This window comes from Labeo rohita, chromosome 6 (assembly GCF_022985175.1).
Source record: "Labeo rohita strain BAU-BD-2019 chromosome 6, IGBB_LRoh.1.0, whole genome shotgun sequence".
In the NCBI taxonomy this organism is placed as follows: domain Eukaryota; kingdom Metazoa; phylum Chordata; class Actinopteri; order Cypriniformes; family Cyprinidae; genus Labeo; species Labeo rohita.
The window spans coordinates 27302588-27328213 of NC_066874.1; the positions used below are offsets into that span (position 1 = coordinate 27302588).

Consider the following 25626-nt stretch of genomic DNA (forward strand, 5'->3'; position numbering starts at 1 on the left):
TACTAAATAAAAGATAACATGCATTTTGTATGATCCCTCTTATTTTGGTAAAACAATTCTCATTTTGCAGATTCCACAAGGTGTATGTAAACTTTTGACTTCATCTGTATAAATGTCATTGCATTAGTTAAAATATCAAACCAAACAAAATTTATTTTAAAGATAAGCACACTTTTCAGTCAAAACATCTCACAGAACTTACATTTGCTAGATATAGGTAGATAATACCGTTTAAGATGGACAGATAATGGACCATTTCTGGTCTAAAGACCTTCAAATCAGTTGGTTGAAAGTCATTTCAAGAGTCTAAATGCATTTGGGCCATCTTAGCTCTACGTGTGCTGAAATTTAATTGCATGAAAAAGACCAAAATCCACACACTGATAAATTGAACATTTTATTTGTGGAAAAAAACACAAGCAAAATGCATCAATAGACATTTCTACTGGAAGCAAGGGAAATGATGAAGCGTCTAAAAGCAAAGTCGTGCACATGCCAGAAGTCTGCTGAATGTTAGCATTGTATTAGCTATAGACAAGGAGCAGTGATCATTAAAAAAAAAAAAATTAAGAAAGGCAAGTAAAATGTACATTTACAAGTGAAATTAATGAGCCCCACACAAAATTTACCAATAACGGCAATTAGCAAGAAAACAAAATGAGGGGAAAAAGAATCTTACTAACAAAATGAAAACTTATTATGCAAAAGGAAACTGTAAAAGCATTTTTACAAGACATTGACAAAATTAAGAGAGCCAGGACTGTACAGGTACACTGTAATTTCACAAGGTTAGCTATAGCATATGTAAACAAGCATTCTATATTTGGGTTTCTGACAAACAAAGCTAAAAAAAAAAAAAAAACAAACAAACAAAAAAAAAAATGTAACCATCTTTACACAGTAAATTAAGGTTACTGGTCGTACACAAGAACAGAACTGCTTGCGCGTAAAAAAAAAAAAAAGACTTCATTGCCATTCATAGCCTATTACGTTGGCTTTTGCACCATTTTTGAGTTATACATAAGCACAGTTGAAATTCAGCAATTGTTTTTCTCCTCAAATTTAAATAAATTAAGATACAACTCATCGTTTGTTGCCTTTTCTTTACAATTTTACAAAATTCAGATAACTTTCTGACAGCGAATAAGGCAAGTGAAAAAATGGCTATTTCAGGAAATGCTGTGTTAAGCTATACATTGCAAATTCAATGACTTCTATGGTTAAAATGTAGTAAAATCTCACCCCGCTGATTTATTTGTTGTCAAACAACCCATATTCCGTTTTTTGCATACAAAAAAAGATCTTACGAATAGTGTCTATCTTGAATTGCACTGGGTCAGAAAACAAAATCAATATCAACACAACTTAAATGCTTCGTGTCCAACAATCAATACCGGTTTGATTGGTTAACATCACAAATATATAAACAAGACACACGGTTACCCTCGCTCAAGAAAACAACCCAGTGAAGTCTTCATTTATACATGATGCTTTAATCGGTCTACATCAGAAAAGTTGCCAGTGGATCAAAATGTCCATTTATGTCTTCATTTCAAAACAAAGTAAAACAGCTCGATGGGAGTTCACTGTAATAATTCTACGCCAACACGCGGTAAGGTGACAAAAGTCAGCGTTGCCTTTACAGATTTGACTCGAATGACTTCTATGAATTTACAAGTATACAAATATTCTGCATATATCAAGAGGACAAGAATTACACATTTGAAATGGATTATATTAGACTTTATTAAAATGTTATATCACACATATGATAATTACATTTTGAATTATTCATTTGCCTAGCATGTCATCAATATCAAATTCCTTTGGTCCTTCAATAAATAAAACTCATATCATATACACATACTTTGTACAGGTTTAATACAGTTCAAAGGGAAGATATGCTGACTTAGAGATTTGCAGGACCGCCAGCTAGACATCTTGAGTTAATGGGGAGCGGGAGTATCATGTGAAATCATGCTCGTGTCAATCGTTTGAGACGCTGAAGTAAACAAATCGAAAAATGTTTCGGTGACAGTTCGTGTTCAGGACTGATTTAGTAAATACTGCACTGCATCGTCGACGTTTCTGAAAAATCATGGGAAGTTCGTCTTCAGATTAAAACAAGGCTGAGTAAAGCCTTAAGATTAAAATCTGCTTCTTTCGATCAAAACTAGAAAACGCAGAAGTAGTTCTTTGACATTAAAGGCCTACAGGCCTTCGAGACATCAAACCCTTTTAGTGTTTTTACAATACATCATATGTAGAGCATGAAGGACAACGAAAGCTGTCAAATAAAATACAACTGCAAAACCAGATGTGAAGCCGAGTGAGCATTAAGAAAGCTCAGTTGATCAAATCCAAAGTCTCCTTGCAGTTTGCGAATCCCAGTTGTCTTCTCCGTAACGCAACTGGTGTAAAACATCATCCGTTTAGCGTGTTGACGAAACCAGATCTTGGGACCCCCAGTGCGCAAATGTTCAGATTGGTCTGGCGAAACGAACAAAGTTCCCAAAACAAAGCAACAGAAGAATGCAGCCTGACACCAGGACACAAATATTTCCATTGTTTTGAGAAGCAGAAGGATCTGTTTCTACGGTGTGAACGTCAGTCTGAAGACTGAAACCATTTCACAGTGTATCTAGCACCATTGTGAGAAGTTTCTCAGGAATCCATGGAAAAGTTTCAACACTAAAGGGGAGCCGTCGGCTTACGCTACTTTAGCTGAGCGAAAAAAAAACAACCAAACAATCTTTAAAATTAGAAAGATGCAACGTAATAAATAAGAGCAGTAATGGTCCGGAATAGTTAAAATGTCGGTGGTTATTGTGCACAGCGGACATTTACATATATAATTTTTTTAACAAAACAAAAAACGTTGATTCAGCTGCACATCCACGTACAAATATAAAACAATACATACAAGAGTGGGATGTCTCCAGGAAGGGAAAAACAGGACTGTTTGCCCATCGGCCCAAATCCATGTGTAGGTATGTTGAGCGTGTGTGTGTGTGTGTAGATAAGAGGACTGTATGTTCCCCTTTCAGTGATCAAAATGAATATGAGTTGGCTCAGGGCAAGGTGAGGCGGGGGGATGGGAATAGAGGCAAAGTACATCCCGGCTGTCTCGACAGCGTCCGTGGTGCTCAGAATGACTCATCGTGCCCGACCGAGAGGTCTCCCTTTGGTGTCGACGCACGGGATGAGCCCTTGTCCATGCTCTCGGAGCCGGAGCTCTGGTGCTGCTGTTCAGAACCGGCGCTGGAGGTCACTGTGGAGGACGAGGTGGAGGAGGTGCGGGTCTTCTCCTTAAAGTCTGTTATGATCACTGTGACGTTCCCCACCGTGATGGCCAGCTGCTGGGCTGTGCTCCTGTCAATGTTCTTCAGCTTGGGCCTGCGGATTTGGAAATAGAGAGATATTCAGTAGGGTTATGTGACAACTCAACGTACATCACTTTTTGGACATAAGATAGTGAAGTAACATGAAGTAGTGAAGATAGTGAAGTAACATCTTAATAAAGATACAATTCATGTTTCATGTTATTTTTTTGCAATCTTATAAAATGTGACCCTGGACCACAAAATCAGTCTTAAGCAGCACGGATATATTTGTAGCAATAGCCAACAATACACTGCATGGGTCAAAATTATCAATATTTCTTTTATGACAAGAATCATTAGTATATTAAGAAAAGATCACATTCCATGAAGATATTTTGTAAATTTCCTGCCATAAATATATCAAAACTTAATTTCTGATTAGTAATATGCATTGCTAAGAACTTCATTTGGACAACTTTCTCAATATTTAATTTTTCAAATAGTTTTATCTCTGCAAAATATATTAACAAATACCATATACCATCCATACATCAATGGAAGCTATATTTATACATTTATGGGTAAGTAAGATTAAAAAAATAATAATAATAACTTTATTTACCAAGGATGCATTAAAAATTAATCAAAAGTCACAGACAACGCATTATAAATTTATATAAAAAAAAAAAATAAATTAAATGCTGATCTTTTGACAGTTCTATTCCTCAAAGAATCTACGCATGCATCAAATGAATCCATCTATCACAGTTTCCAATGATAACAATAAAAATAAATTATAAAAATATTAAGTAGTAGTGTTTGCTGTGCCCTAAATAAGCATATTAGAAGGATTTCGAATTAATAAAAGACTGAAGTAATGCCAGTTGAAAATTCAATGTTGTCATTACAGAATGACATTTAAAAATATTTTTCATATGAAAAAAATTCACTGCATTTTTAAATCAAATAAATGCAGCCTAGTTGAGCATAAAAGACTTCTTTTGAATTGTACTGTACATTTTAAATATAATATTTTTTCAATAAAGATTAAATAAATGAAAAAAAAAAAAAGTACAAAAAAATTCTATCATTTTATAAAGCAAATAAACCAATGAAGAAAATAGTGAAAAACAACAAACAACAAAACATTACAAAATGTCTCTGGTCCCATCTATAACAACAGTGAGGTTTCTATGGTTAGGCAATGGTGGGCAAGTCGTGCGTTTCACCTTTCACAGTATTTGCATGATTTTGATTTAAATGCAGAAAAGGACATGGATACGGTCGTTGCATGCAAACCACGCTGAGGGGACATACACTGCGAAAAACAAAAGTAACTAACCTAAGTACCTTAGCAATAGATTTAAAATGCATTTATTTTATACTAAGTATAGTTCAAGTCTATTACCACATTTACTGACATATCATTTGAGACGTACTGATATAAAAATTGCAATTAAACTTTATTTCTTAATATTAAACCTGAAATATGTTTTAATGTCACTACTGATGAGGATTGTATGATCTTTAAATAATATCTGTCTTTAAATGCAAAATATTTCAAGTTTACCTTAAGTATACTTGCAATAGTTCCACTTTAGCACAGTAAAATATACTTAAGCATATCTTTAGTTGGAATTCATCACTACGTCTGCACAATTAAAGTGCATTAAACACAAAATCAGCTGTTCCAATTTGGTAGACTTTAAGTATACCAGTTTAGTACACTAAAAGTACAACTGCATTTTTATTAAATGCATAACATGTAAAAGTATTTGTAGTGTACTTAGCATGAAATCAATGTATTTTAAATACATTTTAGTATATTTATTTTTCATTAGGGTAACATAGAATCAAGTTACTTTATTAATGCTAACATTTCAGAGTAACATTCCCTAAATACTGCTTAGTACTCAAAAATTTGAGACGAAAAGATGATTGAGAGAAAATAATTCCAGGTTCACATTTCCCAAACATCAGAAACCAAGCAAGCATGCAAAGATTAACAAAGATCAGACAGATTAACACCGAACAGCATAAATTTCAAAAGTTAAGCATCACCAAAACTGACATTTATACAAAAAGCCCACCACAAAATCATTTAAAAAATGGAGACATATTTCCAGGGTTGTGTGCATGGCAAAAGCACAAAGCTAAATCTCATTGATTGGCATTAGCCTCAGTTGTTAGTATGCCTCCAAGACAATGTGACACAATGAGCTCTGCTGGCAGAAGCAGACAGAAACAGAATGGTGGGACGGCAGCCAACAGGGCGTGTGTGGGAGTAAAACTGTGCTGCTCATTTGAGATCAGCCCACGACTCGCTCATTCAGAGAGAGATAGACAGGGAGAGAGAGAGGCATTTGTGAATCAGAGCACTTTCTGCGTTGACTTTCGTCACTGCTGTCTGCCAGCTTTGTTCACTGTCAGAGTGACTTACAACACATTCTCAAGCCAGACCTTCAACTGCAGTTATTATTATTACACTCCCATTATTTTGGCTTTTAAATGACAGCATTAAGCATCTTTATGAGACTGCATGAACGTGACTAGTGCTAACAGAAGTGTTTTCACCTTTTCAGAGTAGGCGAGCAGTGCTGAGGGGCAGCACCTGAGCAGCACCCTCAAAATGACAAATTTAACCACAGAAACCAATACTCTCAGTGATTTCTCAAACAAAATTCGCACCGGCAAATGTGCAAAATCCAATCATTCAGTAGCAATCTGGAGCCCTGTGGAGCCGACATGAATGATCCAAAAGTCCAAAAAGATACAAGGATTACATATTAACAGGTCAATATTAATAAACCATTCAAAAAAAAAAAAAAAAAAGTTTAATATTTATAAATTATTTATTACTGTGATGTCAAAGCTGAATTTGCAACATCATTACCCCACAGTCTTCAGTGTCATGTGATCCTTCAGAAATCATTGCAATATGCTGAATTGGTGCTTAAGAAACATTTATTGTCAATGTTGAAAAGTTATGCTGCTTAAAATTAGTTTTTCAGATTTCTTTGATAAATACAAAGTTCATAAGAGCAGCATTTATTTAAAAATAAATTATTTGTAAAATTATAAATGCCTTTACTGTCACTTCTCGATCTAATTAAGATGTTCTTGTTGCATAAAATTATTAATTTAAAAATACTGACCACAGTAATGCACTGAACAATAGTGTACATGTTAAACTAATAAACCAAGTTGTTTCTCTGCACTCATGTAAGAAGTCAATTTATGATGTTACCCATCTTGTCTTATCTACACTGCCATTCAAACGTTTGAGATCAGTAAGGTTTTTAATGTCTTTTAATGTTTTTGTGGTTTTTAATTTTAATATACTTTAAAATAAAATGTATTCCTGTAAAGCAAAGCTGAATTTTCAGCATCATTACTCCATTCTTCAGTGTCACATGATCCTTCAGAAATCATTCTAATATTCTAATTTATAATCAATGTCGGGAACAGTGCTGCTTATAATTTTTTTTTGGAATCTGTGATACTTTTTTCCAGGATTCTTTAATGAACAAAGCATTAAAAAGAACAGCATTTATTTAAAATACATATTTTTTCTAACAATATACACCACCGTTCAGTTTGGGGTCAGTCTTTTTTTTCCCCTTCTTTCTTTCTTTGAAAGAAATGAATACTTTTATTGTATATTGTTTTTTTATGTTGTTCTGCATAGCACCTTCGTTTTGGTTTCACTGTGTCCTTTATATGGCTGAAATGACAAAAATCTATTTGACTTGACTACTATTAGTAGATCACATGAATGTGTAAAAAGTAAAAAAGCAATGAAAGTTTGTTTGACTGGTAGGCACGTAGGTAGAAAGACCGAAGAGTAAAAGAACAAGAGAGCAAAAGAAAGAGTGAATGAAAGAGTAAAAAAGGAAAAAGGAAAAAGAAAAGAATAATTTACCACTTCAGCCTTTCCACAGCATTGGCCAAGAACAGCCAATTCAACATAATGGGAATTTCACAAACATGATTCATTTTATACATCTTGTGTCCAGCAGCACACATTAAAAGATCTTTACAGTGGAGCGGTAACTGATCACAAATTTGGCTATAGAGCAAACTTGGATCAGGGTTTTTCTAAACAGTGAGAAGAAAAAAAATGTGTGGAAACTGCTGTCGTTCCACTCCACTCATGCTTTGTTGCTCTATGATTCCGTCATCGCTTCAAAAAAAGATGAAGTACAAAGATAAAGATGAAATACCTGGAGATGTGGGAGTTCTTGGTCTTGGTTGTGGATTTGCCAGACTGAATGCTGTTTCGTTCACTGGGTGGGCTTTGATGGCTGTCTGACTTGGGTCTGTAAAAAGAAACTTCTTTGGTTACACATTCCATGAAGCAGAAAGTTTCTCACATTCTTAATGTTGATGAACATACTTGTTCTTTTTGCTGTTGGGTTTCTTGGTGATGGCTGGGGTGATTTCTTTCTCTCGGTCCTTCTTTTCTTTTTCAGGCTGCTCCTTCTCACTCTTGTCCTTGTCCGTGTTTTCGCCGTCATGTGGATTTCGGTCGGGACGCTCCCCCTCTGCTCGATCTTTCTCGGGCCTCTCAGGCTTTTCCTTCTTCTCTTTCTTTGGGGGAGGAGGAATGGCGTACTGCTGGGCCACCTGCTGTGCCACCAGCTGGGAGTTTATCCGGGGTTTCCTGTGGGGCCGAACGGAGATGATAGTCAGTATCAGTGGCACAAAGCCAGTAAAATAAACTCTTAACTGCTGAGCCTTGCGGTTACAGACAAGTACAAGTTCAATATCTAAAGCATGAAGTAATGTAATGCATCCTTTTCAAATGAAAATTCTGGGTTCAACAAACCCCTGCATTTAAAGTAATGCGTAAATTTATGGTGAAATGCACTCAACCATGATGTCAAAATACATACTTTTCTGAAAGTATAGCTATGGCACTTCAATTATGCATATTAACAGAAGACTAGACTGATCAAAATGTGGTTTTGCTTGAAGCAAACTTGCAAAACTATGTTAGCAACTTTTAACCAGAAATTCATTCTTCTAGAACAGATGAATAACTAAACAACTGCAAAAGGTTAGACTTATATCAAGCACCACTCACTGGAATAATGTACAGTCTGTTCGCCATCGCACGTCTGCATGTAATCCACCTCAGCCGGTGTTTACACAAAACCATTTTAAAGCACAGATTCTGTGGATTGTGCTGGAGACATTAAGACATACCTAGTCAGATAAAGCCCTCTGCAGGCATTTCAGCAACTAAAACCCTTTCACTGGTCTCCCGAATGTGATGACGGCCCTTCGCCAGCTGTGTGGGTCTGCTGAATGTGTAATCTCATTACTCTACTCCTTTAATAAATGACTGTGAGGATCATAGGGTGGGACATTTGCAGCATGTCATTGTCATAGGGACTAATCAGATTAGCTGGAAGGTTTGGCCTCATTTGCCACAAACCGGATAAAAAGCGGTTTTCAATCTGGTAGTCCTCTGAAACAAACTAGCCCCATTGAAACTTGCATAGAGAGGGAAAAGTTACTTAAATGGTCAAGAAAATCATTACTAGCTCTTAACAGTTACAGGCTGTAAAAAAAAAGCCATAAAAATAGTGAATATAACTTGATCTCAAGTATTATGAAACAATATGATAGCTTTGTGTGAGGACCAGACCCAACTGTAAGCTATTTATTGAAATCATATATTTCAGTTAAGTCAGTTATTTAATTACTCTCACATTTCCTTTATGCATTTGAAAGCTCAAACTTGTCAATTTCACAATACACATGAACTGTGAAAATTATTTTAATTAGTTTTGCAGTTATTTATGAAACTTCTGAGCGTATATTGTCTCACCAAGTTTTATTTTCAGTGCGAGAATGTTTTTCACAGAAAACACAAACCTGAAACCATAGCTGAAAAAAACAAAAAAAAAAACATTATTTATAGCTTAGATCAAAAGTTTACTTACACCTTGCAGAATCTGCAAAATGTAAATCATACAAAATTCATGTTATTTTTTGTTTAGTACTGATTTGAATAAGTTGTTTCACATGAAAGACGTTTACATATAGTCCACATGAGAAAATAATATTTGAATTTATAAAAATGACTCCCTTGTTTGTCCTGAACAGTTAAACCGCCTGCTGTTCTTCAGAAAAATCCTTCAGGTCCCACAAATTCTTTGGTTTTTCAGCATTTGTGTGTATTTGGAGCCTTTCCAACAATGACTGTATGATTTTGAGATCCATCTTTTTACAATGAGGACAACAGAGACTCATATGCAACTGTTACAGAAGGCTCAAATGCTCACTGATGCTTCAGAAGGAAACACGAAGTATTAAGGGGTGGGGGGTGAAAACTTTTTCAATTAGAAGATCAGGGTAATTTTAACTTATTTTGTCTTCTGGGAAACATGTATCTTCTTTAGCTTTTGAACGGCAGTACTAAATGAAAAAAAAAAAAAAAAAAAAAATTTAGGCAAAATAAACAAAAAAAATGTATCTTAATGTATCTTAATGTAATCTTAATTCTATTCAAAAGTTTATACCCCTGGCTCTTAATGCATCGTTTTTCCTTCTGAAGCATCAGTGAGTGTTTGAACCTTCTGTAATAGTTGCATATGAGTCCTTCAGTTGTCCTCAGTGTCAAAAAAATGAATCTCAAAAATCATACAGTCATTGTTGGAAAGACTTCAAATACACAAAAATGCTGAAAAACCAAAGAATTTGTTGGACTTGAAGGATTTTTCTGAAGAACAGCTGGCAGTTTAACTATTCAGTACAAATAGGTAGCAACAGTATTAAGAATCAAATGTATGTAAACTTTTGAACGGGGTCATTTTATAAACTCATTTTATGAATTAATTAAACATGATCCATCTTATTTTGGTAAAATAATGAACATTTTGCAGATTCTGCAAGGTGTATGTAATCTTTTGACCTCAACTGCATCTATTCTCACATGCTTTATAAATACACCAGGATTAAACGTTACCAGGTATGAAGCGATTTATAAAAACGAAAATGAATTTCTTCACTAATGCATTTAATCGATGCAGTTGAGGTAAGCTTCCGTGCGCTTCTTCGCTCACACACACACACACACACACACACACATTCTGTAACGGTGGAAAGACAGGCAGCGGCTGCGCGCTGGAGGCTCTCTCTCCTCGACGCGGTGTTGAGTTAATTAAAAGCCGAGGGGCTGTGTCTGAGATCTGAGGCAGAGCGCCATGTAGCCTGAGCCAGCTCACGTTCCTCAAGCATAATGGCCAACATCTGGCAGCAGCTGGGGGTAACAGAGGATTTCGACTGATCATGGGGGAAGAGCTGAAGCCCACGAGTGTTTTTTGCTTTGTCTAAACATTTAGACTTGGGAGTCCTCTTCACCTCAATATTTCAGATCAGTCGCAGTTGCGAATGTTTAGCTGTTTACATTGTGGTTAGATTTCCAAAACCCATGAATGAAAGATTATGGCCAGACACACTCTACGTAAGTGCACAAACACGCTTGGCTGTGCAACTGTATGGAGTAAACCACTGAAAATAAGTCTGAGAAAGCAAAGAGAGTTGTGTTCTCACATTTCAGAAAGCAACGACACAGCAAAATGAGTCTGCACAGCCTTTGTCGCAACAGGCTGTCACTAAAATCATGCCATGTTGCGTCTAGTTAGGAGTGTCAGAATACAATTAAAGTACTGACAGAATCAGCTCTAGTGATCTCAAGACCCGTTGGTCCTGTTGATGCCCTTCCACTCAAAACCAATAGATAGCCCACAATAAAACTAACAGCTGTTTACTGGAGGTTTTAAGAAAACCTGTGTCCCTTAGATAGCGATGGTTCTTTCACTCTCTGTGACTGATGGGATACAACCGTCTTTCTCAAAGAGACCAGCCAACGAGAAGCCAATCAATCCTTCATAATGGGGAATCATGTTCAAGAGGCCAGCACAACTCCAATCAATACAACCTCTGCGAGGAATCTAGATGAGCTTCAGGGCCCGCTGGCAAAAGATACTGGAGAGCGTCTTTTAGAGCATGTGGGAATAGTGTGCATTGGGTCTGCGCTGGTCAAGGCAAGAAAAACAAAGATCAGGAACTAACACACAGCAGAATAACAGGAAAAGTAAACAATTTAAAAAGTAAAAATATACAAAGTTAAATTTATGATATACAGGCAACATTTCCAGTCCAGAGCATGAAAAAAAAAAAAAAAAAAACATCACGCCATGAGAGGTAATAGAAAATTAAGCCACAAGAGGTCATGTATTAAAGTAATTTTTCCATGGTTTATCATCAAGTAGTGTGAAAAATCATTGTTACCATAATAACAAACCTCTCATGACTTATCGCCTTTATTAATGGTAGAAAAAGTGATACATTCATAATTAATATATTTTTAAATAAAAATAAAATGTTTGAATTATATTAACAAGAATTGATGTTAATAATTTTCTACACAACTTCCAAAGTTATCTACTAGGGTCAGTTATTCAAAAGCAATCTGATCAGACTTCGGCTGTCAGATTGGATCAAATCTTGAAAATGGGTCGTTCAAAAGAAAAAAAAAGATTCTGAAATCGGATTAGATTACTTGGTTTTGATCTGGATCAAACTGTCAGTTTGTGTTCAAAACTTTTTAGTAAGACTGGGATCAAAAAAAAAAAATTTGAATTATACCCAGCAGAAGAGTGGATTTCAGGAACAAAAATGCAATAAAACTTCAAAACTGTTCCAAAACTACAACATTTGTAACATGCAATATATCCCCAAATCCATAAAAGTTTTTCAGAAAGACATTTTTTCAGCTGACAGTACAATCAATTGAACATGCTGTACTTCTATCCTTCACAGTCTCATTTTCATTCCTGTCAAAAATAAATATAGCGCTACCCTGATTAAGGTCTAGAAGAACAATCAGTTCATCATACACCAGTGCTGAAAGCCACAGATCACCTGTAGTACCTTGAGCACTGGGGAATTCGCTCTAATCCAGACCAGGGATTTGTCAAAAGTGCACGATCTTCCACTTAACAGGTACTTGGCTTAGTTTACCTCCTGAGGGGGATCCAGAAATCCCTTCCAACTTGAGGTTAGCCCAGGAGTCTAGTGCCGGACAGGCCTGTGATTGATTTGATTAACCTCCCCCTCAGTGGATCTCCTGCCACGCGGAGAGATTTGTATCAGGGGCAGTTCAGCAAGACAGAAACAGGCCGAGCGCTTGAGCTATGAATCAGTGCCAGCTGTAACTCAGCCACGAGAGCTCACTGGCATGTCAGGACTGCTGTCAACACTCCCTGAGCACGACAAAAACCACACAATGCATTATTTACTGATCGACACATGACTGCCTCATCACAGCCTCGCCCTGTCGACTGGGACTTGTGTATGAACACAGGTGGCATCTCTCCAGTGGGAAGAGTGGAACGGCAACACAGTTTGAGATGGACACTGACCAAACTCACATTAGCGCATGGACATTGCCAAGTCAGGGGAAAACTGAATGAAGCTAGATGAGAGAGGTCATTGTGGTTGTTTTGGAAAACCATACTACTCTTTACTATGGATTAGTCAGGGCATATGCCACATTTAATTTGGCTTAAATGAAAATGAGGCTGTGAGGGACAATGTACTGTTGTATACTTTGGTGTCCATCATTTAGCTGACAAAACACAGAGTATGTCTTTTAAAAACACTGCCTGTACACACACACACACACACACACGCACAAAACATGCTGTGAAACTGCATCAAATTAAATGATGCATACTTGTGCAGTAGTATGTTTACTGTGCATAGTATATTTCCTTTATGCATAGAACATCCGGTTGACCTACAATCCGCTTGTAGGTCAACATGTAGGTTGATCTACATGTGACAAAATCGGTGGTGCAATATAGAAAACAGTGTAGAATACTGTATCCCACAATGCAATGCCATGCCTTGACTTGTCCTTGCATTTACAGTTGGACCAATGAACTGGAAGAAACATTCATGATTTAGCCTACAACCTCTCTTTGATTCATTTAATCTGGCATTTAATAAGAATTTCTTATCCAAAAAGCGATTAAAAATGTAAATATTCATATTTACTTCCAGAAGACAAATGGATGCCACTTGATGAATTAAATATGCAATGTGTTGGAGCATATTAACATTTACTGCGCAGTAAACATCAAGTATGACGCTATTATTCCATTCCAAACAGTCCTAATGCTCAACAAGCCTTGTTGGACAGCAACCAACATGAGTAAAAGGGAAACTTCAGATTAAACCAAGTGAAAATGCATGGATCATTAAAAGTCAGAAACCCTTCAAAACATTCAAGATCCAACAGTCTCCTTGCAAAAATCTGGGCTGAGTTGTAACCAACTCCTTGAGCTAAGAAAAGTAGTTTTTTTTTTTGGCTGAAAGGGTTTATAGCAACTGGCTATTGCCCTTTCTCTGCTGAATATTGAAGAAAATGTGATTAAGATATACAATTATTATTATTTTTTTAAATATACAACTAGTCATTTTCTAAATGTAGGCCTGTGTGAAAACAAGACCCCCACGGTGGCATGTGTCACTTTAAATTGATGCACTGTAATTAATAACAGCGCACATGGAGGCTCTTTAATTCCTAGAGCGGTTGGCATTTCCGTGAGACTCCGGTCTAGGCTTCAGTTACACAAATGTTAGCGGTGCAGTAAATTACGGCGGCGTTAAATGAAACAGATTGCTTGTAGAGGCAAGACAGAATGAGAGAATGCTCCAGTGAAGAGAGGCTACAAAAAAGCGCTCAATTAACACAGCTCTCCATTTCAAGTGCAGCATAACCAGGCAATCACGGTCATTGACTCTTGCATGCTATGGGGGCACAAAGTGGCCCGGAGAGAGGACAATCAGGTCAATGGGATACATATCTGCTACTTATGCATGCATTGAACTACAAGGTTGTACCTTTATAGGCAGACTGCAATCTAAAAAGCAATCTGTTGTCATTTAAAGGACAAGGCTAGTTAAACTGAACCCAGATTCTGTAGTGAGCCTACAGATTTAATTAAGCTCAGATGGAGGACTCTGAATGTAAAAAAAAAAAAAAAGAAAAAGAAAAGCAATGCACTATTTTTTAGACATTTCCTGACAGTGTTCATGAGATTCTCTACTAGATTTAACATCACTCGCCTCTTACATCACGGCAAACGCGTCAGTTATGTGCAGTGACAGTTCGCGGAGTGCCTTGATCCTCTGGCGTAGCAGCATTAAGCGTTTGGCTGGTGGGGGATGATGAAGCTGCCATGTGTGCGCGTGTTGAACAAGCTCTGGGACTGGGCTCCCATAAGCCATTCTACTAAGCGATTAGTGGCTTTGTGCCTGCTGTACAGAACGGAGATAGTGAAGAGAGCACCTAGAGAACAGGCCTTGGGTTCTTGTGCTGTCGCTCTCGACTGGGTGGAGGACATTAAACATTCATCTCCACCTTCTGGAGGGATTCTGCCCTCTCCCTTCCCTGAGGAAATTGCTCTCTGGGGAGATCTCCTCAGCTGTGGTGAAAAATCTAACAGTGATATCTAACTGCTCTCTCTAGACGTGGATGTGAAATGCAATGTGAAAACACAGCTGTTGACAGTATAGTGCATTAAAATAAAAACACCAAATAGTAGCCCAAATGCAATCTGCTGGCTTTCATTCTCTCTGTTTGCATTTTGCAAATTTTTGAAGTAGAAGAAAGCAGAAAATGATTGATCACCACCCTCAGGAGGTCAAACTATAGAATACATGAATTATTAAGTTTTCTATAAATGTTATACATTACCAACTAGGGGTGGGAGAGAAATTCCCAGCATGTGGCACGTGCGCGCTAGAGATGTGGCGGGTTTCATTGCACAGAATTTGCACTGAGAAGCGGCCGCTGGGTTCAAGCAAAAGTTAAACCATTTCTTTTCGACTGAAGAAAGAAAGGCATGAAGATCTGGGATGACATGCGGGTAAATTATCTGAAAACTTTAATTCAGGAGTGAACTAATCTTTAATAGATATTAAATTAAAATTAAATTGGACAAAATAAAAAAAAAGTTAATAAAAAACAACGTTTGCCAGTAACAGGGCTTTTTCCTAACTACACAAACAAGGGATTTGTTCCTTGAGTGTCATTGGAAAAAAAAAATAAATATGACTGCCATTTTGGATTTGGAAGCATGCACGCACTCTGTGTGCGCCTGTCTATAACTAGCAAAGAGGAAGCGGTAAAAAGAATGTTTTTTTTTTTTTCGTCTAAACACCTCTTTCTCTTTTTGATCCATCCAAGAGAAGGCTTCCTGTGTTGTCTGACCTTTCACCAAAGGAAACCACACGATTCCCCTCATCACTCAGACAGCAAACCAGGTGTAGTGTTTGTGTTTTGCACACATAGGGATCCATCTATCAGCAGAGGCTTGCCATGTTTCTTTTCATAGGACGACCTGAAAGTGATCCCTTTTCTATCCGATTCACTCAACCTTGAGTGCTGCCTTTGCCTCTGACCTGTATAATTACAGGTCACTTTTCGAATCAGTATGAACGAGCCAAAGGCTGTGCAATATGCACTCTATTCAACACAACAATTTATTGAATATTTATGTCTAGACTGGCCTGTTCTGCTAAACTAATAAGGAGAAATGCAACAAAGAAGCACTTTTTGTGAAGCGCTCAAATAGAAAACCATGTCTTGTTGGTGAACTGCTCCTTTGTGATTCACTTTTGCACTATGAAAGAGTTTCAATACCGATGTACTCCCACTCATAACTATCTGGAGACCGTGGGCCTACAAAGCACAGTAAGGTTACACACACCTTGCAGAATCTGCAAAATGTTAATTAATTTACCAAAATAAGAGGAATCATACAAATGCATGGTATTTTTTTTTTTTTTTTTTTTTTTTTTTTTTTTAGTACTAACCTGAATAAGATATTTCACACAAAAGATGTTTACATATAGACACAAGACAAGAGAAAAGCTGAATTTCATCTAATAATAGTAGTTGAAGTTCAAAAGTTTACATAGACGATTCTTAAAACTGCTGTGATCCACAGTTTTTTTTTTTTTTTTTTTTTAGCAATAGTTGTTCATGAGTCCCTTGTTTGTCCTGAACAGTTAAACAACTCACTGTTCTTCAGAGAAGTTCTTCAGATCCCACAAATTCATTGGTTTTTCAGCATTTTTGTGTATTTGAACCCTTTTCAACAACGACTGGATGATTTTGAGAACCATCTTTTCACACTGAGGACAACCGAGGGACTCATATGCAACTATTACAGAAGGTTCAAATGCTCACTGATGCTCCAGAAGTAAACACACAGTGCATTAAGAGCCAGGGGGTGAAAACTTTTGAACAGAATGAAGATGTGTACTTTTTTTTATTTTGCCTAAATATCATATTTTTTTTCATTAAGTAATTCAAAAGCTACAGAACGTACTTACAAAAAAGGACAAAATAAGTTAAATTTACCATGATCTTCAAATTCAAAAAGTTTTCACCCCTGGGTCTTAATGCATCGTGTTTCCTTCTGAAGCATCAGTGAGTATTTGAACCTTCTGTAATTGTTGCATATGAGCCCCTTAAGTGTCCTCAGTGTAAAAAGATGGAGCTCAAAATCATACAGTCATTGTTGGAAAGGTTCAAATAGACAAAAATGCTGAAAAACCAAAGAATTTGTGGCACCTGAAGGATTTTAACAGCGGAGAGTTTAAAAATGTTCAGGACAAACAAGGAAGGGACTCTTGAACAACTATTACTAAACAAAAAAAACACAGCTGTGGATAATTCAGGTAACAACACAATATTAATCAAGCGTATGTAAACTTTTAAACAGGGTCATTTTTATAAATTAAACTATTATTTTCTCTTGTAGACTATATGTAAACATCTTTTGAGTGAAATATCTTACTCAGGTCAGTACTAAATAACATGCATTTTGTATGAGCCCTCTTTTTGCATGTGATTTTAAGTGGCCGTGTTCTCCAGTAGACCATACTGTTGTAAAATAAAGCCCTTACATGTAGAGTTCACTGAAAAGATGTTTCCCCCACCATCACCTTCATACGTTATCTGCGAATCCATGCCCTGACTGCTCTGAAGAATTTCAATATGTCATAGAAAAACACATCAGCAAGCAATAAAGTAAGCTGACTAATCCTCTTAGCACTAACATCTATATACAAGCAGAGCTGCAGATTGTAATGGCTTTATACTTCCTCCGGCAAAAACAGATTCTAGCTCATATCAAGACGAGCTGTCAGTCACGTCGGCTTCCATTGTCTGCCTTACCATCTTCATCAGCGCTCTGCTCTGCAGACTACAGCAAGGCAGCGTCCCTCAATCGAAACGGCTTCAGTTCCCACTCAGTTAGCTGATTAAGTGTGGTCACCGAACGTCACTGACTGTGGTTACGTGATATATGCATGAGTCAGGCGAACTGCAGCCTCCTCTGCTCCACTGACTGAATGACATGCGGCGGGTGAGAAGGAGGAGGACAGCGAGAGTTGAAGGAGGGTGAGCCCAGTGCTTCCCTGCGCTGGGTAATGATGTGCTCCATTCTGCCTTCCCTCTGAGAGCCTCTTGGCTGAGTGAGCACATCCCAACAGAGCCGTCCATCAAACTCAGCATGCAGTGGCCCACAACCCCCTCCTCATAGCACACACACGTACAACACGCACATTCGCTCGCTCGCTCTCTCGCATTCATTCACTCTCTCTATTCTTTTGGTCCCTTTTTATCTCCTCCCTGGTGCCTTGTCATCTGCCTCCCTTCAGAATCACATGGCCAGCAATTTCTCTGTTGCTAAATCACTTTCAGGCCAATTTCAGCCCACCCAAACACACACACACACACACACACACACACACACACATTTGGTTCAAACTCAATACTAATACTTTTGGATCCCACATCATATAACACAATTTAATGACAGCAAATGAGATGTACACTACCAGTCAAAAGATTTAAATGTTTTTTTAAAGTCTCTTCTGCTTACCAAGCCTATATTTAATCCAAAGTACAGCAAAAACAGTAAAATTTTGAAAAATTTTTATTATTTAAAATAACTATTATTAGTTATAATTACTAATATTTTAAAACATAATTTATTCCTGTGATTTCAAAGCTGAATGTTTAGCATCATCACATGATCCTTCAGATATCATTCTAATATTCTGATTTGCTGCTCAAAAACATATTATTATGATGTTGAAAACAACAGAGTATAATTTTTTCAGGGTTTTTTTTATGAATATTTAAAGTTTAGAAAAACAGCATTTATCTGAAATAAAAATCTTCACAACATTTGCAAGATGTCTTTATCATCCCTTTTGATCAATTTAAAGCATCCTTGCTAAATATAAAAGTGTTAATTTCTATAATTTCTTTAAAAAAAAAAAAAAAAAAAGTATACTGACTCCAATCTTTTAAATGGTATAGTGTATAATGTTACAAAAGTTCGCTAAAAGACAGATAAATGCTGATCTTTGGATCTTTCTATTTAAAGAATTCTGAAAAAAAATAAAAAATCATATATTTCACAATATTACTGCTTTTGCTGTATTTTGATCAAATAAATACAGGCTTGTGGAGCAGAAGAGAAGTCTTTTAAAAAAACATATTAAAAAATCTTGTGTACATAAAAACAACATTTCCACAGTTTTAAGTTAATTACTAACTACCTGTTGGTAGATTCTGCCTATCCCAAAACAACAAAATAGCCCAATATTGTATAAAAGACTAAATCTCATCTGTGCATTCCAATATCTCATTTCCACGCCTTCTCATTTTCAGTGAAAGACGACTTCTGTGCTCATTCGCTTAAATGTCTACAATCTCATTAAGAAGTTTTAAACCCTCAATTAACACACTGGTATAGATTAAAAGCTTACGCCTGTGGTTTAAAGCAAGTCTAAATGCTGATAACTGTGGATAAGCAAAAGTGTGTCGAAGTGTGTTTGTAGAGGCATGGGAGAATTTGACACAGTGTTAGCAGAGCCTGATTATGTAATTTCATTATCCTCAACAATCTGCACTCAAGCGATGGCAGAGAAAATTACTGGATTGTAAATCTCTGCTTCATCAATTACACACGCCGAATCTAAGCCATCCTTGTTGATTTCACGAATCAATAGTGTCAAGACAATATTATGCTATTCCAAGCGGAACAAGGCACTTAAAACCTCAATTTCCCATTAAATCAGGAAAGAACCACATCAGCTGAACAGATCTATGAATTTGTGCGCCGTGACATACGTAATATTCCATCTGCTTGCTCGATGTGCCTGCCTTTACATGACACGAGAGAGACTGTCAACACTGAAACCCATTGAACACATCTCAATTTTGATTCAGTGACTCTAAAACAATCCAATAAGGTATCTCTCTGCAGATTTTTGGTGTGCTAAAGTACCTAGATGCCAAATTCAAATGGTAACATTCTGTAAAAAAGCCACTCGACAAAAATACAAAAAAGACGGCTCTGCCACTTTGAGTGTAAATGAAACACATCACAATGACCTTAAGCTAGGTCAATCAGTAAGTCTTATTTTCTGTGGATCTGCATAAGACTACCTAAGTGATCAACTACAATGTGATGTAAATACATATTCCCTTTAAAAAGAGTAGTATATATGCTGCAAAAGCACTGGGAAAGCCAATTCTGCAAGGTTGCACACTGCACAGCATCTGTAACGTTTTGTACTGTGTATGCTTTATCAATAAACAGAATTTTTAATAATTTAATAATCTGATGCGGATCAGTTTAGAACCACGAAGGAATCGCAATGCATCTGTGAATTGATTTTCCCCACCTCTACTGCTGAGTGTGTTCAAATATAGAAAGTTTGAAAAGAAAACTGGACATGAAACTAAGGGGGAAATCTTAAAGTGTACAACTTTACAATAAGGATTGATTCATTAAGTTAAAGCATTAGGTACCATGAAATAATAATGAACAAAACTACTACAGCATTTATTGATCTCGGATGTTAATTTCTACATATGCTGTATAAGTTGTATAAATTAACATTATTATGTTAAGAACTTGAATTAACGATGACCAAAAGTATAAAATTATTCAAATTCGCTGATGTTAACAGATTTAACATGATTGTCACAGGTGAGCTTAAAGGACTCAAATTAACTTTTAAAACTGGATTTACTTCATAAAATTTAGTAAAATGTTTCTTGCGGCTTTGCATTTGATTCTCTATATTGAAAAAGGAAGGGAAAAAACTACTTGGACACTTGTTTAAAAGAGGAAAAACTTTGGCTGGGACCTTGCAGGGAGCTTCAGGGGAAGTAAAAGTACACCCGCGCTGAAGATCAAGGTAACACAAAGGCCAAATGGCACTTCCCCCCTGATCCGGCACATCAATCAACTTAAGAATCCCTAATGGATTCTTCCCTCTAACCTGTGGGTGACTGATATGCATCTTGGTACACGGAAACCATGGAATCTGATACTGAAACAAGGTGTCGCATTCTTCACTCCTGTTCTCAGGATTCCAATGTAATATTAAAACATGATGCTGTAGGATCTGCAAGGAATGCTGCGTGAGGAAATTTGATTTTGATGGGCTCAGAGGAAAGGAGATCGTTTTAAGCTTTCCTTGAGGCTTGAGAGTGTTTTTTAGTTCAGATTAGTCAAAGTGGAACAATCAAGGCTGAATCCAAAAATGCTACCTCACAAAAAAAACATTCAGACCAAACTACTTCTTGCATATCATGCAACAAGCCCACAGTGACACAGTACAAATTTCAGCCGGGTTGACAGTAGTATGACCCTAGATAACCTCTACTGCCATGGAAACACAAAGTGAATGAGTCTATGAAGTGCGCAGCTGCTACGTGGGAAAAACAGTGAGAGACATGTCCTCCGGCAAAGATGTCATCCAACTCATACAATCCTGCAAGTTGCGGATACATGAGCATGAAAGCCATACGTATAATTCATTCAACACTTCATTAGCACACTGTCAAGCATCAAACTGCCCAGTCCACAAGTGAACATCCACTTTTAGTGAGTCAGTTGGGCAAGAGAGACTCTTTTTCCCTAAAAGTTGCCTTTAATTATCATTTTAAAAGTCCACGGCAGCCAAGTTCACGCCGCATGAAAATAATCGATAGTCAGTGCTCAGGAATCAGATTAAGCTCCGCAACCATCCTGGTGCTTTAAACAGACCTTTTTTACATGACAAAAAAGCATGCACTGCTAATCTACAAGCATCCTTACACAGGGGGTTGCTGCATTCTTTGAACTCCAAAGACCAACAAAGATAAAATAATTGGTGAGTGGAATGCGTTATCACACCACAAAGACCCATTCATTGAGGGGAAATAAGATAAAAGGTGGTGAGATGGGAGCATAAACCGCTGCACACTTGTAAGAGAGCGCGTTGCTTCTGTGCGAGTGCCCCGCGCTCCCTCCCGAGCACCACTGGAATACATCAAACGTGGACAAGATGGCTAATTAGTCCTCATTACAAAGGGAGCCAGGCTTCTTACATCAGCAAACAATCGCATCCATCAAAGCTTGACAGCACAGATCAAACAGAGACAGAGCGGCTCTCATCAGCAATATCGTGCGATTTCTATTTAGCAGACTGATAGGAGCTGGGCTGCTGCCAGTGAGAGTGAGACGAGAGGTTTTCGACACGCATGGCATCATTTCCTGTCATTACCACGAATGTAAGACGCATGCTTTCTGCAAACAGATCCATGAGCTGTGCTCGGTTTCGAAGGGAATAAACGCACTAATCGTTATTGACAAATACGCCGTTTTGGAGTGTCTAACTTCTCCCAACACCTCTTCTTTCCCCCAAATGTCAGGAAAGCACTGAGTGTAAAAGAGCAGATGAAAAGGTTAGAGCACGGGGATTACTGTGCGCGGCCGCATATTACTCATAGCTGTAGACACCACATCAGTCAGCTGATGAGAAGTGTTGGCGGGTTCACACATTATAAACACAGCGGAGCCCAGACAGACGTAGAACATACGTAACTGAGGATACACAGCCACATTCGCTTACAGGAATATGACCACGATGGCATTTCAGGCAAACCGAACACATTCATTTGTTGATTTAATCAACCGTTCTCAATCCTGGTTCTGGAGTACCCCAGCATTGCATATTTTGGATGATTCCCCTACTTACCGTACCTCAAATATTATCAACATACTTCCCATGCAATACAGCATGCAAAACACAGTACACATTAAAAAGGGGATTTTCACAGCAACGCCATTGAGAAACAATTCTGGTTCTCCAAAAAACCTTTCAGTCAACAGTAATGTAAAGAAGAAATCTTTCTTGCAATGGAAAGCTTCCACGAATGTTAAAGTTTCTTCATGGAACCATAGATGCCTATAAAGAACCTTTATTTTTAAGAGTGTACAATGCGTATACAGAAAGGTGAAATAAGAAATTACATGACACAGCAGGTGAATAAAACACATGGTACTGAAGTGTCCAGCCAGTAGTAGGCCAGGAAGTTTTAAAGTGCTGTAGGTATCAAAAAAAGTTGTTCCTCATAGTTAAATTATTTTTAACAGATATATTGCAGCATCTATGCTGCTTGACAAAAAAACAACCAAACATCCTGAACTAGGGGTCAAACAGTGACCTCCAAAATGTACAGACTTCCAAACCACTTGATTTAATGACCTTCACCAGCACACCTAGACCAGTTAGTGACAGCTTCCAACGAACAGCCCAGACATTAGAGCAATGCAATCATCCAATTAGATAAACTGGAAAGACAACACTAACGCCCGATTCTTTGCTCTTAGCTATAAACTGATATTACAAATGGGCAGCAAGTTACTCTAATTCTTAAATCAATCAGAAACTGTTTCAGTTGCAGACCTGTTACAACATAAACGTCACATCCTAAAGACTAAACAAGAATTTCTGACAACTGACTGACCTTTAAACAGTTTCAACCGCTTGAAAAAGATCAGAAAAACTCAAGAGAATTTGTTTCCTGTTCCTGTTCTGGATTTGAACAGCAAACATCTCTATAATAGCTTGACAGTGTATAAACACACCCAGACATTAAATGCCTTTAATCAAACCAAACAAATGCCAGCCATTGCTTTCAATGGCAAATCTGACTAAAGCCACGCACGCAAACACTGCAGCACTGCAACAGCAAGCATGCATCTGCATGCATGCATGCATGATTATGGAGCTGCAGTTAAAGCACTTGCACGCAAACCCAACGCAATAAATTGTTCAAGCTAATGCAGGACAAAGAAAGTTTAACTGCACAGGCTGGCTGGCACGCTCAATCTAGTCCCAGTCATCAGACTGAATAAATGACATTTAACTTGCATGAGAGGACTGGTGTTTCTATGAATCTTAAAGAGCAAATCAACAAGTAAGGCATCGAAATCAGCTGCATTAGTGATGAGATCAGGATTGCAATGCTGCAGAAGTCCAGCGTGAATGCCCATACCTGGTAGACGTGCCCTTCCGTACATCACAGATGCTGCATTTGAAGGCTTCGGCACTGTTTCTGAAAGTGCACACGCTACAGTCCCAAAATCCGTCGTCGGCTGTCGGTTTGGCTTGTCGTTTTGGCCTTAAATGACAAAAAGAAGCCCAAATTATTAAGGTCAACTTCCATGTTTGCCCCCTAACACCCTACACCTTGACTTATACGGTCTCGAAAGCGTTTAAGTGGCAGAGAAAAGTGACAGAAAATCCGAGCCGTGACGTGCGAGGACGGTTTATTAGAACCGGAAAATACTGGAAACACACGCTAACCAGCTAACTAGCCACGGTTATTCTCCATAGCTTCTAGTCACCGGGCTTAACAGAGATATAATACACTTAAAGGGTCTGGTGTCCGCTGGCACAGCGGCTAGCGTTAGCCAGCGAGCTAAAGATATCGCGTCGTTGAACGACGTGAAATTGAATGTCAAAAACCGTCCATTTAACGGCGAACTTCGATTAAAAACCCCGTCCGAAGAGGCCAGGCGTATCCCGTAGGAAGAAAATCTCTTTGTCTGAGAGGCACTGAGTCGTGTTTAGAGTCCTCTGTGAAGAAGAGAAAGCCGCCATAGCTGCGCTTGTTTCTGAGAGAAAGGAGAAACACTCCTCGAGAAAAGCATCCGAATATCCACCGAGCGAAAAAACACAGCCGAGCGGACACCAAAATCGCCTCAGAAACTACCGACCGTTGACGCTTTCTTACCTGGTCGGGCTCTTTTTGTCGCCCATGGTGGAAAAACTGACTCTCAAAAGAGCGAAAAGCGTTCAGTAATTAACAATAATTGTGTGTGAAGGTCCGTGTGAGCGTGTATGTGTGTATGGTGGATCCACACAGAGAGAGAAGCGCTTGCAGGCAGACTCGCCTTCCCCCGACTGACTGACTGACTGACTCTAGGCAGGGCGAAGAGACTGCGGACCCCGTGACTGCGCCGCCCAATCACCGCTGTCGTCGGTTTAAAAGTCTCGCCAGAAATAATCGGCACGGATAGAGTAATAGTACTACACTACTCTCCGATTGCCAAACGTAATTAGACCGTGTGCCTGTCGAGGTGAGAGAAAGCAGTAGTGAAAGACCGACTCTATGACTAAATGTCTCTGCTATATTTCAGCTGCAGCGGTGGGGAGTGTGCGTTTGGCTGTGGGGGGAGAAAAGTCAAGTTCATCTTGGGACACCTCAGTACTGAAATACAGGCGTTTACTTTGTCTTAAGCCCCACCATTTCAACCCTATTGTCTTTTATCATATTAAAGTAAGCCAAAACATTGAAATGCAGGAATCAAATGTGACCCCTGGACCACAGAACCAGTCATAAGAGTCATTTTTAAAAGATATATGAGATCTGAAAGCTGCTGTTAGAATATGACAATATGTGACCCAGATACAACAATTTGAAAGTTTGGAATCTGAGTGCAAAAAAAAGCTCTTAGCAATGCATATTACTAATCAAAAATTAAGTTTTGATATAGTTACAGTAGTACATTCACAAAATATCTTAAAGGAACATGATCTTTACTTAATATCCTAATGATTTTTGGCATAAAAGAAAAATCGACCCATATTGGCCCATGCAATGTACTGTTGGCTATTGCCATAAATATACCCGTGCTACTTACGACTGGTTTTGTGGTCCAGGGTCACAAATTATCATCAACCACAGTTTTAAGCATCTCAGTGCAACAAGTTTGATATCAACCAGGCTGACAGCTAGAATGAAGCACCTGTTTTTAATTACTTTATTTCTGCCTTTTGATAAATTAGGAAAATAATCATGAGGCTGTAAGAATAAAATACATATTTTTTATTTTTGCTGTCTAAGTGATCA

The 25626-nt window shown here is 37.9% G+C and overlaps 1 protein-coding gene across 1 annotated transcript; it reads right to left on the reverse strand.

The window, feature by feature from the left end:
* Positions 1 to 2565: 2565 nt before the first annotated feature.
* Positions 2566 to 24713, reverse strand: rybpb (RING1 and YY1 binding protein b). Its single transcript, XM_051112947.1, has 5 exons — positions 24508 to 24713; positions 23767 to 23892; positions 7720 to 7986; positions 7547 to 7642; positions 2566 to 3396 (listed from the first exon to the last, which is right to left on the reverse strand). Exons 1-5 carry the CDS (start codon positions 24531 to 24533, stop codon positions 3147 to 3149), a joined length of 765 nt encoding a protein of 254 aa, XP_050968904.1. The 5' UTR covers positions 24534 to 24713; the 3' UTR covers positions 2566 to 3146.
* Positions 24714 to 25626: the final 913 nt, after the last annotated feature.

Excerpts from the sequence above, each read along its gene's own strand:
- rybpb (XM_051112947.1), bottom strand. The coding sequence starts at position 24,533 with ATGGGCGACAAAAAGAGCCCGACCAG. Across the intron at positions 7,987-23,766 it reads CGGAAGGGCACGTCTACCAG|GAAACCCCGGATAAACTCCC; the intron begins GTATGGGCATTC and ends TCGGCCCCACAG. Across the intron at positions 3,397-7,546 it reads AAGAACTCCCACATCTCCAG|GCCCAAGCTGAAGAACATTG; the intron begins GTATTTCATCTT and ends CCAAATCCGCAG.